We start from the raw sequence: 12,703 nt of genomic DNA, 5'->3' as shown, positions 1-12,703 counted from the left end.
GTGCCACCCCCAGTCAGCTTTCTCTGTGTCTTGTGGTTGTGTCTCAGGATGTGAGTTCCCAGTTACTGCTCCAGCACCAAGCCTACCTGCCTGCCGCCATGCTCCTCCCCATAATGGTCATGGACTCTAACCCTTTGAACTGTAAGCTCCACACAAACTCTTTCTTCTATAAGTTGCCTCGGTCATGGTGTCTTAGCACACAGTGGAAAAGTATCTAAGATAGCCACTTGCCCACAGCTGCATGGCACAGGAGGAGACATACAAAGGGGGTTCTTCCCATGTCTTTTATTTCCGTGTCTACATGTGTTTTATGGCTGCAGAAAAGACTCAACTCTGGGTTTGTGGATGGATACACTGAGGATGATGAGTTTCAACCCAACCCTTGTCATTCCAGAAGTGTCCCTAGGACCTGGCTGTAGATACAGAGCCAGTCCACTATTTGGGATGAGGATCTTGATGCCAGGAGCTTGGCCTGGAGAGACTGGTAGCTATCCGCAGCATCCTCAAAGCGAGCCAGTGCTCCTCATTGCAGTGGGGTGAGGCTGGCTCCAGGGGTCCTGGTGTGGCTCATGAGTTGGACTTGATGATGTCATCAATCCACTTAGAGAACTTACACAGGTTGGTGTAGACACCTGGCCTGTTCCGCTGGGCACAGGGGAAATCACCCCAGGATACAAGGCCCTGCAGCTTGCCATTGCAGACCACAGGTCCCCCGGAATCACCCTGTTGGGGAAGAATGGAGGTACACAGAAGGGGGCAAGGATGTGGTGAGGTAGAATGAGGAGGAATAAGACACCCAGCACCATGCATTGAAGCAAAAGGGCCAGGACACAGCAAAGAGGTTCAAACAAGGGGAGAGGACAGACAGGGTTCAGTGTAGCAAAAACAGAGAGAGGACATTGTCAGTATTTCACTTCAGGTTCAGATCGTAGAAAGCCCGCCAGCCAGGCTCTAGTCAATACCCCAACCTCCTCCCAGCTCCCTACACTAGCTTCCACATCCTCTTTCTCCTCATAAGATTTCTAGTCTGTCTCCTGCCCTCCCCATCTCTTCACTATCTGCCTGCCTGCTCTGTCTGTCTATCATCTATCTATCTATCTATCTATCTATCTATCTATCTATCTATCTATCTATCTATCTATCTATCTATCTATCTACCCACCCACCCACCCACCCACCCACCCACCCACCCACCCACCCACCCACCCACCCATCCATCCATCCATCCATCCATCCATCCATCCATCCATCCATCTATCTATCTATCTATCTATCTATCTATCTATCTATCTATCTATCTATCTATTTATCTATCTCTGCTTCCCTCCCTTACCTCTCTCCTTTCTTCCTGCTTTCCCTGTCTCTCCTTTCCCCTGCCCTCCTCGTTTCTTCTCCTCCCTCTGTTTATTTTTGTTGTTTATTTTGAGACAGGGTCAGGTTGAGCTAGGACTTGTGATCCTCCTGCCTCAGCCTTCTGAACAACTGGGATGATAGTCCTATGCTACCAGGCCCAGATGGTGGTTCAATGATTTTTCTTTAAATCTTTGCACTGAGTTCTGAGAGTCTGTTAGTCAACTTCTCCGAGCCTGTAAACTAAGGCTCACAATAACTGCTGCCTGAGCTAATGAGTGGACGCCTGTAAACAACCTGAAACAGAGGCAGCCCTTAATCAGCCATCACAGTGGTTTTATTAGTAGGGTCAATCCTGTAGTTGCTCAGTGCCACTGCTGTGGTTGTGTATGTGTGTGTGCACACGTGTGTGCATGTACAAGTGGAGGTCAGAAGACGACCTCGGACATCATTCCTCAGGCGCTGTCCATCTTTTTTTTTTGGGACAGTTTTGCATTGGCCTGGAGCTTACTGATCCAGCAAGCCTTGGGGATCCACCAGTCACTGCCTCAGCTCATGAACTGCTTCCCCCAACACAGCTGTGGCCGAGAAATAGTGATTCCTTTCCATTCTTTGAATCAGCCAAATGTCTCCCTTGCTGCCTTTGCGCAGGACTTCGCTGTGCCCTTAGCCGGCATGAGTCTGGCTGCAGGGTGTTTTATAGTCTCTGCTATATACAACCTATCTAAGGAAGTCCTCCTCACAAGCACCATGAAGACTGGTCCTTGCATCGTCTTTTCTAGTGACTCCTTAGAACTTTCTGGAATGGCACTACTTGTAAAGTTTCTTGATCAAAGGAGTTTTTTAGGTTACTACTGTACATTTTTAAAAAGATTTATTTTTATTATGTAAAATCACTGATTCTCAACCTTGACAGTTCTGGACACTTAATAATGTGCTGACTCCCAACCATAAAATTATTTTTGTTGCTATTTCATAACTCTAATTTTACTACTGTTATAAATTGTAATGTAAATATCTGATATGCAGGATGGTCTTGGGTGACCCCCGTGAAAGGGTCCTTTGACCCCAAAGGGTCACAACTCACAGGTTGAGAACCACTGTGTTAAATTGCAAGTATATGTGTGAATTTATGTGTGGGTATATGCATGTGAGTGCGGGTACTGAGAAGAAGGTGCTAGATCCCCTGGAGCTGGAGTTACAGATGTGGCTGCTGGGAACAGAACTTGGGACGTCTGAAAGAGCCACCAGTGCTCTTAATGGCCAAGCAATCTCTCCAGCCCTGACCCAAAGAGTGTGTGTTTCATTTCTGCTTCTTCAGCACTTCCAACAATGAAGGCTTGCCTAGACACTTTTTAAAATACTTAAAACAAGTTTTCTCTTTTCTTTCCTCGTGACATTTTATTAGCATCTATTAGAAAACTACCGTCTAATGAATTCTGTTACAATGCGATGTTTACCCATCACATGCTTGAAGACAGAACTATGACAGCCATTATGTAAAGGGGGCACAACCTATTTGACCACAAGGAACAGCCTTGATCTCTCCTTCCAGACCTGAATTGTGATATGGTAGTTGCAGTGTGTCTAGCAAACTGAAATGGATTTTTAGGGTTAAAGGCATTGTGTGATGTGATGTGTGTGTGTGTGTGTGTGTGTGTGTGTAAGTGGTGTATTTATAATTGTTATATAGTAACTAAATTCTGAAAAATGTCACTTGAGAACATAGAGAGATCACATATGTTAATTAAATACAATATACTATTGTAATTAATACTATTGTAATTAAATACAATATACTATTAATAATATACTATTAATGTTAATTCCACCTCCTTGGTTATCTATTTACTGTTTCATGAGGCAGGAGACAGAACTCGAGCCTGTAGCATGCTATACAAGCACTCTACCACTGAACCACACCCCTAGGTTCATTTTTACTTTTTATTTTGAGATAGGGTCTCACTACGTTGCTCAGTCAACCTTGAACTAACTCTGTAACCTAGGCTGGCTCTTGGGCTTTCATTCCTCCTGACTCAGTCTCCCACTGAGATGACAAGTCATGCCCTACTTCCTTTCATTGTTTAAAATTTTCCTGTATGAAAACTGGAAAGCGAATGCAGAGGCTCAAGCTGCGGGTCCTGGCACTTAAGGCCAGGTAATCTGTATGGCACTTGATGGGCTGGTGAGGCGGCCCAGTGGTAACGGTGCTCGCTGTCAGGCCCAACGACCTCATTTCAATCCCTGGGACCCACATAGTGGAAGAAGAGAACTGACTTCCACATGTTGTCCTCTGAGCTCCATACACACTCTATGACACATGTGCATACACATAAACACAAAATGTAAACAGAACTCAGCCATTTTTCTGGATAAATGGAGCGGCATCCAGTCCTTACCTGACAGGAGTCCCTGCCCTCTTCATCACCAGCACAGAACATGGTCTTGTCTATCTGTCCCGGGTAGGAATTGTTACACCTCTCCTCACTCAGCACAGTGACATTCAGGCACTGGAGGACTTTGGGGAAGTTGTCTGTCAAACAAGGGCGTTGTGAGGGTGAGAGAGAGCACAGCGGGCATGGTGGTACAAGCTTGCTACCCAAACCCTAGGGAAGCTGCTACAGGAAGATGCACAGTTCTGGGATAGCCTGGGCTACATGGCAAGAGTTGACTGGAAGAGCAGGAGTTAGGAGGAAGCAGTGTACTCACTGTGGCTGCTGCTTGTTGTCCCCCAGCCAGACACCGTGCACCTGGTCCCCTGGGCAGGACACTCAGAGGCAATTTTGATGGGCTTCACTGAGTGAGAGTCACGGATTTTTCTGTTCATTTTGATGAGCATGAGGTCATTGGAGTGGCCAGGATGGGAGTAACCAGGGTGGGGGATGGATTTAATCCCCTGGAACATCTGCTGCCCAGACTCGTAGACAGGCGACATGGAATGGTGGCCCAGACGGATTCTGAACACTCTGAGGAACATGGCAATGATCAGTGCTGGCCCCAAACTCTGACCAGCTGTCCAAGGCAGTCTCAATGCCTGCTCTAATCCATCTTCAATCCAACTTCATCCCATCCCCAACCTCCCTCCCTCCCATCCTCATCCACAACTCAACCCTGTCCTTAACCCAGCTCTATCCCAGCCTTAACCCCAACTTCATCCATTCTTAACCCAGTTCCACACCATCATCATCCTTAGCTCTACCCCTAACTCTATCAATCTCTACCCTGTGTGCACCTCCATCCTCATCACAGCTTCCAGCCTATCTGCATTCCATTTCCACATTAACTGAGACCTGAGTATGTACCCTCCAGCAACCTCCAGCAACCCAGCCCCTTCCCAACCTCGTCTTTGTCTTCATAGGTCCCAACCCCACCTCCATTCCAAACTACTCCACATGCCTATGTCTATATAATCTTTATCATTTCTGTTTCTCTCCTTACCTCTTTCCTACCTCTATTGCAGTCTCTTTCTTTAGCTATCTCTACCCCTTTAACATGCAATTCCACCTATCCCTACTTCCATGCCCAGATCAGCCCTCCACTAGTGTTAACCTTGTCCTCATACTGTTGTCTCCATCTGTCCTTCCATTCTTCCATCCTTTTTCCAAACTCCCATCCATCCACGAATCCATCCGTAGGTCAGTCCATCCATTCACCCACCCACCCACTCATCCTTCCTTCTACTCATCTTCCTTCTTCCATCTTTCCATCCATGAACTTATGCAATCTTCCTTCCTTCCTTCCCAGTCCGCTCTCCAGCTCTCTGCCTCCTGCCTCCAGCTCTCTCTTAGGCCCTCCTCTCCAGCTCTACTCACGGCTTCCTGCAGTGCGCTGCTGTGAGAAGCCACTGTGGGTTGATCAGCACCGCCCCACAGTACAGCTTGTTGGGTCCCAGCAGCAGAGCACCTTGCCATGGCTCCGCATCCTTTTCGCAATCTGACCCGTTCACAATGCGAGAGCTGCTATCTGACCGCGTGTCCTCCCCTGACTCGGACTCCTTGCTGAGGTCTCTGTTAGTCCCAGAGGGCCGGTTGCCAGAGTTGTCACAAGAGGAGAAATTGTCAGCAAGAGCAGGCTCTGCGAATGGAGAATGGGTGGAGAACGGGCTTGGGGTGGGGCTTGGACTCGGGCAAGGGGCCTAGAAGCAGGGCTACTCTTAGAGTCAGGAACTGGAACCAACCAAATTGTCTCACCTGACGCCCCAGGCTCTAAGATAAGAAATTGGAGCCAGGACTGTGGAGGTGAGGCCAGGGCTTATAGGACTGGGTGAGGGCTGAAGGACTGAGTCCTAGAATGTAGACCACAGAGCTGTGGGGTAAGGCTAGGACTTCAAGGTGGGGTCAGGGCTATAGAAGTAGGGCCGAGACTGTAGAGGTGGGGCCAGGTCAGTCAGGTGGGGCTCTCTCTGCAGGGGCGGGTCCAGAGCTGGGTGGGCAGGGCCAAGGCTGCAGGGAAGGAGCTTGTAGAACAAGGGGAACCGCAGCTCAGCCAGGGGGTTGGGGTTTAGGACAGATACCCAGCTCCAGCGGGCTCCCAGGACTTTGTGAGCCTCAAGAACTCCTGACATTGCTTGGAGCTCGGTTGGTGATATCCGGGGAGCAGGAGGGTACCCTGGGGTACAAGAGTCGTCAATGGCAGAGCAGACTTGAGGTTTGGGACCTAGTTTCCAGAAGTGGAGCCAAGCCAAGCCCAGTGTCACAAGCCTGTCATCCACCTATTCAGGAGGCTGAGGCAGCAGGACAGCAAGTTTAAGACCCAGGAGCCTGGAGACTAGGGAGAGGCGAGGTCAAGGTCGCTTGGGGTGATCAGTTTCACAAAGAACCCCGACTTTGGAAGGGGAGGTGGAGCTGAACTCTGGAGCCACCTACAGCAAGATGGAGCCTAGTGCAAAGGGGTAGGCTCTGGGGGTGAGAACTTGGTTGAGAACAGTCGGGGGAGTCAGAGCTCTTGGGTGGAGTTTGGGGAGGAGGATGGAAAAAGGAGACTCTAGAAGGGTACAGCAAGGCTCACTCTCTGAGTTCCCACACAGACCTGTATGCATTCTGTCACCCCCCACCCCTCACATGCCAGTCACTGGTCATGTTCCTTAATGATCCCGAGAAGGGAGGCCTCAGTGCTCTATGCACCCATAGTCACATCCCAAGGAACACAAGTATTATGTCCAAATGCACCTGCTCCCATCAGGGTCAGGTGGCCATCTCTCAGGAGCTCATACACCTGACCAGCATCGGAGTGACAGGCATGTATATGTGGATGGGAATACCATACACACTTCTGCACATGGGAAAGCTGACATGTCACACTTAAAGGACATTTATATTGATTCCCAGCTTGGCACAGTGCAAGAGAATCATCCCAGCAGCTACCTTCTATAGTGACTTCTCACTCAGTTCCTCGAGGCAGGGTCAGGAACCCTAGATACAGCTACCTGAGCACATATTCACCTGCGCTCACAGACCCCGAAATGTAAAGTTCCACCTGTCACAGCATCACAAATACTGTCACAGACACAACCTCACCCGTGAAAGGGGCTACCTGCAAACACAAGGGTCATATATTTTCACAGTGGTGAGCGGCGCTGCACTGCATTCCAGACTGGGGTGCAGAGGAGACACACCGGGCCGAATGCACAGCAGCATCCGCACCAGCCTGGAATGTGCACTCGCTCGGTTGCAGCGCCAGACATGATCTGCAGAGCATGGACACCCAGCCGCAGTCTCCCAGGGTCGGTAGCATCTGCCACGCACAGTCACTTGACAAGGGAGGGGGCCACACACAAGCCAGTCACAGTTGCTCACACCTGTAATCCCAGAACTTGGGAAGCTGAAGCAGGAGGATTGACCAGAGTTCAAAGCCAGACAGGGCTGCAGAGTGAGTTCCAGGAGAGCGTGGGCTATAGAGCAGGTTCTAGGCTAGCCTAGGCTACAAAGTGAGATTATGTCTCAAAAACTAAAAATAAGGGGTCTGAAAAGAAGGCTCAGCAGTTAAGGGCACTGGCTACTCTTGTAATAGACCTGGGTATGATTCCAGTATCCACATGACAGCTCACAACCACCTGCAACTCTAGTTCCAGGAGATCTGAAGCCTATTCTGGTCTCCTTGAGCACCAGACATGCTTTAGGCAAAATTCATACAAATAAAATAAAATAAATTAAAAAAACTGAAACAAACCAACAATAGCAAAAACTGAAGGCACACAACAGCAATCCAAGCCCTCAGGAGGTAGGTATAAGAGGACTGGCCACAAGTTCAAGGCCAGCCTGGTCTAGATAGTGAATTCTAGACCAGCCTGGGCTACACAGTGAGACTCTGCCTTAAAAATAAAACAAAATAAAATAAAATAAAATAAAATAAAATAAAATAAAATAAAATAAAATAAAATAAAAGTCATTCCCTCCTCTCTAGTACATATTCAGCCATGGGGCCCGCGTTCAATTGTGTAACCACACAGACACAAACACACATTCACCTGGTCCCAGAGATACACCCAGTGGTCCACAGAGGCAGTCCCCCACACACTTAGGGATTCTGGTTACCTGAGACCCCCAGAACCAGGATTGCCATCAGGGTAGCCATCGTCCACTTCCATGGATGTCCTGCCCTCGCCATGACCGCTGCACCTGGTAAGAAACAGAGGCCGGGGCTAGATGGTTCTGCAGAGGCTTCGGTGGTTCTGGGAGTCTTGACCCACTCTCCCCACCCTCTCTGCCCAGCTTCCCTAGAAGAAATATATCATGGGGAGGGGATGACAGCCCCACTTAGCACCCGGGGACCAGCATGGAGGGGAGGGCTGCAAGCATCTTCCAGTCCCTGTGAGTGCGGATATAGGAGAGGCAGGGGTGAATCAAAGATGAGACAGAGCCAGCCCTGGCCCCCTCTCCCCTCTCCCCTTCTGAGGTCCCTCCCCAGGCCTCACCTGCCACTGTCCCTGGTCCCCTGGGCAGTGGGTGGTGGGGTCTGGCTCCCAATATAGCTGCAGACTTCTCAAGCTGGCCTGGGCTTTCCAGCACCTCCTCCTCCTCTGCTCTGGCACCTGGTGATATAACCACCCACTGGTCCCCCGGGCACATTCCCTGGCAGTGAGGTTCCTGTCAGTCTGGGCCCAAGCACTCACTCTTCCTGTCTCCCCTCCCCTCCACCCCCAGAACACCCCCCACCCAGTGCCTAGTGATACTCCCTCCCTCCCTGGCCCAAGGATGGGGAGGGGTCCTCAGGGCCCGCCAGGCCCTCCTCACATCTGGCTTCTCACCAGCCCAGAGGTGCGCTTCTGGATCAAGGATTTCTAATTTTTCCCATGTCCCATTCACTCACCCATTCCATCTCTGTCTCCTTTCTCACCACTTCATCTCGCCTGTTTCTAAAATTCTTCTACCTTGTGATCTAGCTGTCAGTCCTCACGGGACCTTTCAGAGTCTGTCATCGTTTGACAATGAGTCTGTCGGCCTGTCTTTCCCCGTCTCTCTGTCCCCACCTCCTGTGCATCCTGATCTCTCTCTGTCACCGACCCTCTTGGTCTCTGTACTCTCTTTCCTTTTCTCTTTATGTCTCTGTGTCTCTCTTTCCCTGTCTGTCTTTCTTTTCTAGCTCTTTCTGTCTCTCTGCCAATCATCTCTCTCTCTCTCTGAATATTGATTCCCTGTCCCTTTCTGTCGCTGTATCCTCTCCCTGCCATTTGGGCAGGAGAGACCAGGCCATTTCCAGTAGAAACCCAGGACCCATTCCCACCCCCCACACTGGGTCCCAGGCTAAGGGTCATCAGGAGGCACGAAAGCAGGCTGCCCCCACCAGGTGCCCTGGTCCAGCTGGCACAGCCGGACATGGATGACACAGCTGGGCAGGGCAACCTGTTCATGGAAAAGAGGCCAAGAGCCAGGGCGAGAGGTGGGTGGCGCCTAGCGCTTTGGGAAGTGGGACACTGGATGGCAAGCAGAGCACCACCCGTCCCGTCTGATCCTGGCCTTCTGGCAGCCTCTCTTGCCGTCTCTGTCCTGATCTTCTCTGTCCCGATCTCACACCAACTCTCCAGGTCTCTATCCCCACAGGGAGGCAGGAGCCCAGCATCTATGAGCCTAGTTAGTGCCAGACACAAACTTGCTTCACAGGAAATGACAATCATGAAGGTGTGCAGATTCCAATAGAGGTGTTAGAGCTTGGGGTGGGCTTTACTGCACGGGGCGGGGGGGGGGGTGTTAATGTGATTCTGGGAATTTCTATTTCATATATTAAAGCTACAAAATCAGCAACACATTTCTCTCTGGCATTTTTTTTCTGACTTATATGGTCTCTTAAATTCAGCTTGCAGTTGTTAAATGTTTTATTTTTAAAATTTGTATTATATTATATTTTATTTACTTATTACTTTATCATTTTAAGTATTTAATTTGGTGTTGTGTGTGTATGTGTGAATGTGCATACTTGAGTCGAGGTCAGAGGATGACCTGCGGGATCTGGTTCTCTCTGGCCACTACGTGGGTCTCAGAAACCAGCCTGTGGTCATCAGGCTCCATCAGGCTCGGCAGCAAGTGCTTTTACCTACTGGGTGGTCTCCTCGGCCGCTTTTTGTTTGTTTGTTTGTTTCTTGAGATAAGACCTCATGCCATAGGCCAGACTGACCCCTAATTCATGGCAATCCTCCAGCCTCAGTCTTCCAAGGGCTGGGATCACAGGTTTGAGCCACCACATTTAGATACAAACCACCATTTTTTTTTTTTTTAGACAAGATTTCAGGGAGCCCACATAGTGTTGAACTCCCTACACAGCCGATGGCCTTGACTCTCAGACCCTCCAGCTTCCACCTCCACCACTTGTTTGATGAGGTGTTTTGGATCAAATCCAGGGCTTCATGAATAACAGGCAAGAACTTCCAACTGAGCGACATAATACCGCAGTTGCTTTAATGCTAGCAATATCTTATTCCTTTTCAAAGGTTTGTTTTTAATGTGTATGAGTGTTTTGCCAGTTTGTCTGTATATGCAGCATGTAGGTGCCCATGGAAGATAGAAGAAGAGGCCCCATTCCCTGGAACTGGAGTTACAGACAGTTTTGAGCTACTGTGTGGGTGCTGGGAATTGAACCTGGATCCTCTGGAAGAGCATCCAGTGCCCTTAACCACTGAACCATCTAACCAGGCCCTCGAGAGATCTTTTTAAAAAATATTTTAAATCTACTGAGAATTCCATTCATGTGTCCAGTGCGTTTTGATCATACTCATCCTTACGATCCCCCTTCAACTCCTCCCAGGTCCCCCCACATCTCCCTCCCTATGCCTTGTTTGTTTTTAAATTTTTATTTATTATTCTCTCATACAATACACCCCAACTGCAGCTTCCCCTCCCTCCACGCCTCCCAGTTCACCCCACTTCCTCTCTCTCCCAGATCCACTCATGCCCCGTCCCCCGATCCTTCCCCCAGAAAAGAGCAGGCTTCCCAGGGATATCAACTGAACACAGCTCAACAAGATACAATAAGACCAGGCACAAAGCCTCACATCAAGGCTGGACAAGGCAACCCAGAAAGAGGAAAAGGGTCCTCAAAGCAGCGAAAAGAGTCGGAGACACCTCTATTCCCACTGTCAGGAGTCCCCCCAAAACACCAAGTGACAAACATAACGTATATGCAGAGGACCTAGCACAGACCCATGCAGGCTCCCTGGTTGCTGCTTTAGTCTCTGGGAGCCCCCAAGAGCCTTGCTTAGTGGACTCCACAGGCCTTGCTCTCTGGGTGTCCTTGACCCCTCTGGCTCCCACAATTTCTCCTCCCCCTCTTACATGGGATTCTCCAAGCTTCAGGAGGGACCCAATGGAGACCTCCAACTTAGGCTCTCTCTCCACCTAATGTTTGGCTATGGGTCTCTGCATCTGCTCCCATCCCCACCTACCTGGTCCATTGGTCCATCCACAAAATATATTTTATTTCTCCCTCCCAGGTAGATCTATGTGTCCCTGCTTGAGCCCTCCTTATTACTTAGCCTCTCTGGGCCTCTGGATTGTAGCACCGTTATCACTTACTTAATAGCCAATATCCACTTATGAGTGAGTACCTATCATGTTTGTCTTTCTGGGTCTGGTTTACCTCTCTTAGGATACTTTTTCTAGTTCCATCCATTTGCCTGCAAATTTCATGATGTCACTTTTTAAACAGCTGAGTAATATTCCATTGTGTAAATGTACCACATTTTTTTAATCCATTCTTCGATTGAGGGACTTTCTCTTCTATCAGGTTCAGTGTATCTGGTTTTATGTTGAGGTTTTTGATCCACTTGGACCTGACTTTTGGGCAGGGTGATAGATATGGATCTATTTGCAATCTTTTACATGCAGACATCAGTTAGGACAGCACCATTTGTTGGAGATAATTTCTTTTTTCCATTGTATATTTCTGGTTTATTTATCAAAAATCAGGTGTCTGTAGGTGTGTGGATTTTTGTCTGGGTCTTTGATATGATTCAATTGATCAACGCGTCTGTGTTTATGCCAATACCACATGGTTTTTAAAACTATAGCTCTACAGCACAGCTTGAAATCAGGGATGATGATACTGCTGGAAGTTCTACTATTGTTCAGGATTTTTTATGTATTTATTTAATTTTGGCTATCCTGGTTTTTTTTCCATATACAGTTGCATTTTGTCCTTTCAAGGTCTAAAAATATTGTGTTGGAATTTTAATGGGGATTGCATTAAATCTGTAGTTTGCATTTGGTAGATGGCCATTTTTATGTTAACCCTACCAATCCACGAGCATGGGAGATCTTTCCAACTTCTGATATCTTCTTCAATTTCTTTCTTCAAATCCTTGACATTTTTGTCATACAAGTTTTTCATTTGTTTGGCTAGTTACACAGAAATATTTTATATTATTTGTGGCTATTGTGAAGGGTGTTGTTTTCCTGATTTCTTTCTCAGTCTATTTGTAATTTGTGTATAAGAGGGCTACTGATTTTTTTTTTTTTAGTTAGCCTTATATCCAGCCACTTGACTAAAGGTGTTTATCAGCTGTAGGAGTTCCCTGGTAGAATTTTTGGGGTCACTTATGTATGCTATTATATCATCTGCAAATAATGATACTTCTTCTTCCTTTCCAATTTATATTACCTTGATCTCCTTTTGTTGTCTTATTGATCTAGCTAGAATTTCAAGTACTATATTGAATAGATATGGTGACTCATAAGTTTGGGTATATTATGTAATCATTTTCATTGAATTCTAAGAAGTCTTTAATTTCTTCATTTGTCTTGACCATGTTTTCATTCAGTAGAGAGTTGTTCAGTTTCCATGAGTTTGTAGACTTTCTGTTGTTTCTGTTGTTGTTGAAATCATTTAATCAGTGGTGGTCTGATAGGATGCAGGGCATCATTTC

General features: G+C 47.9%; 1 protein-coding gene across 1 annotated transcript; it reads right to left on the bottom strand.

The window, feature by feature from the left end:
• Positions 1–270: 270 nt before the first annotated feature.
• On the bottom strand, positions 271–8,399 carry Klk5 (kallikrein related peptidase 5). Its single transcript, XM_028858347.2, has 6 exons — positions 8,264–8,399; positions 7,884–7,967; positions 5,163–5,424; positions 4,060–4,316; positions 3,750–3,883; positions 271–723 (listed from the first exon to the last, which is right to left on the bottom strand). The coding sequence occupies exons 2-6, from the start codon at positions 7,954–7,956 to the stop codon at positions 568–570; spliced, it is 882 nt and encodes a 293-aa protein (XP_028714180.1). The 5' UTR covers positions 7,957–7,967; positions 8,264–8,399; the 3' UTR covers positions 271–567.
• Positions 8,400–12,703: the final 4,304 nt, after the last annotated feature.

Source organism: Peromyscus leucopus, chromosome 1 (genome assembly GCF_004664715.2).
Source record: "Peromyscus leucopus breed LL Stock chromosome 1, UCI_PerLeu_2.1, whole genome shotgun sequence".
NCBI classification, from domain to species: Eukaryota; Metazoa; Chordata; class Mammalia; order Rodentia; family Cricetidae; genus Peromyscus; species Peromyscus leucopus.
This window is presented reverse-complemented; position numbering and strand designations above follow the sequence as displayed.

Bases quoted from the DNA above. Each gene is read 5' to 3' on its own strand.
- Klk5 (XM_028858347.2), bottom strand. From the start codon at position 7,956: ATGGCGAGGGCAGGACATCCATGGAAGTGGACGATGGCTACCCTGATG. The intron at 5,425-7,883 runs GTAACCAGAATC...CTCCATTCGCAG, and splicing joins CCTGGTTCTGGGGGTCTCAG to AGCCTGCTCTTGCTGACAAT. The intron at 724-3,749 runs GTAAGGACTGGA...CTTCCCCAACAG, and splicing joins AGGGCAGGGACTCCTGTCAG to GGTGATTCCGGGGGACCTGT.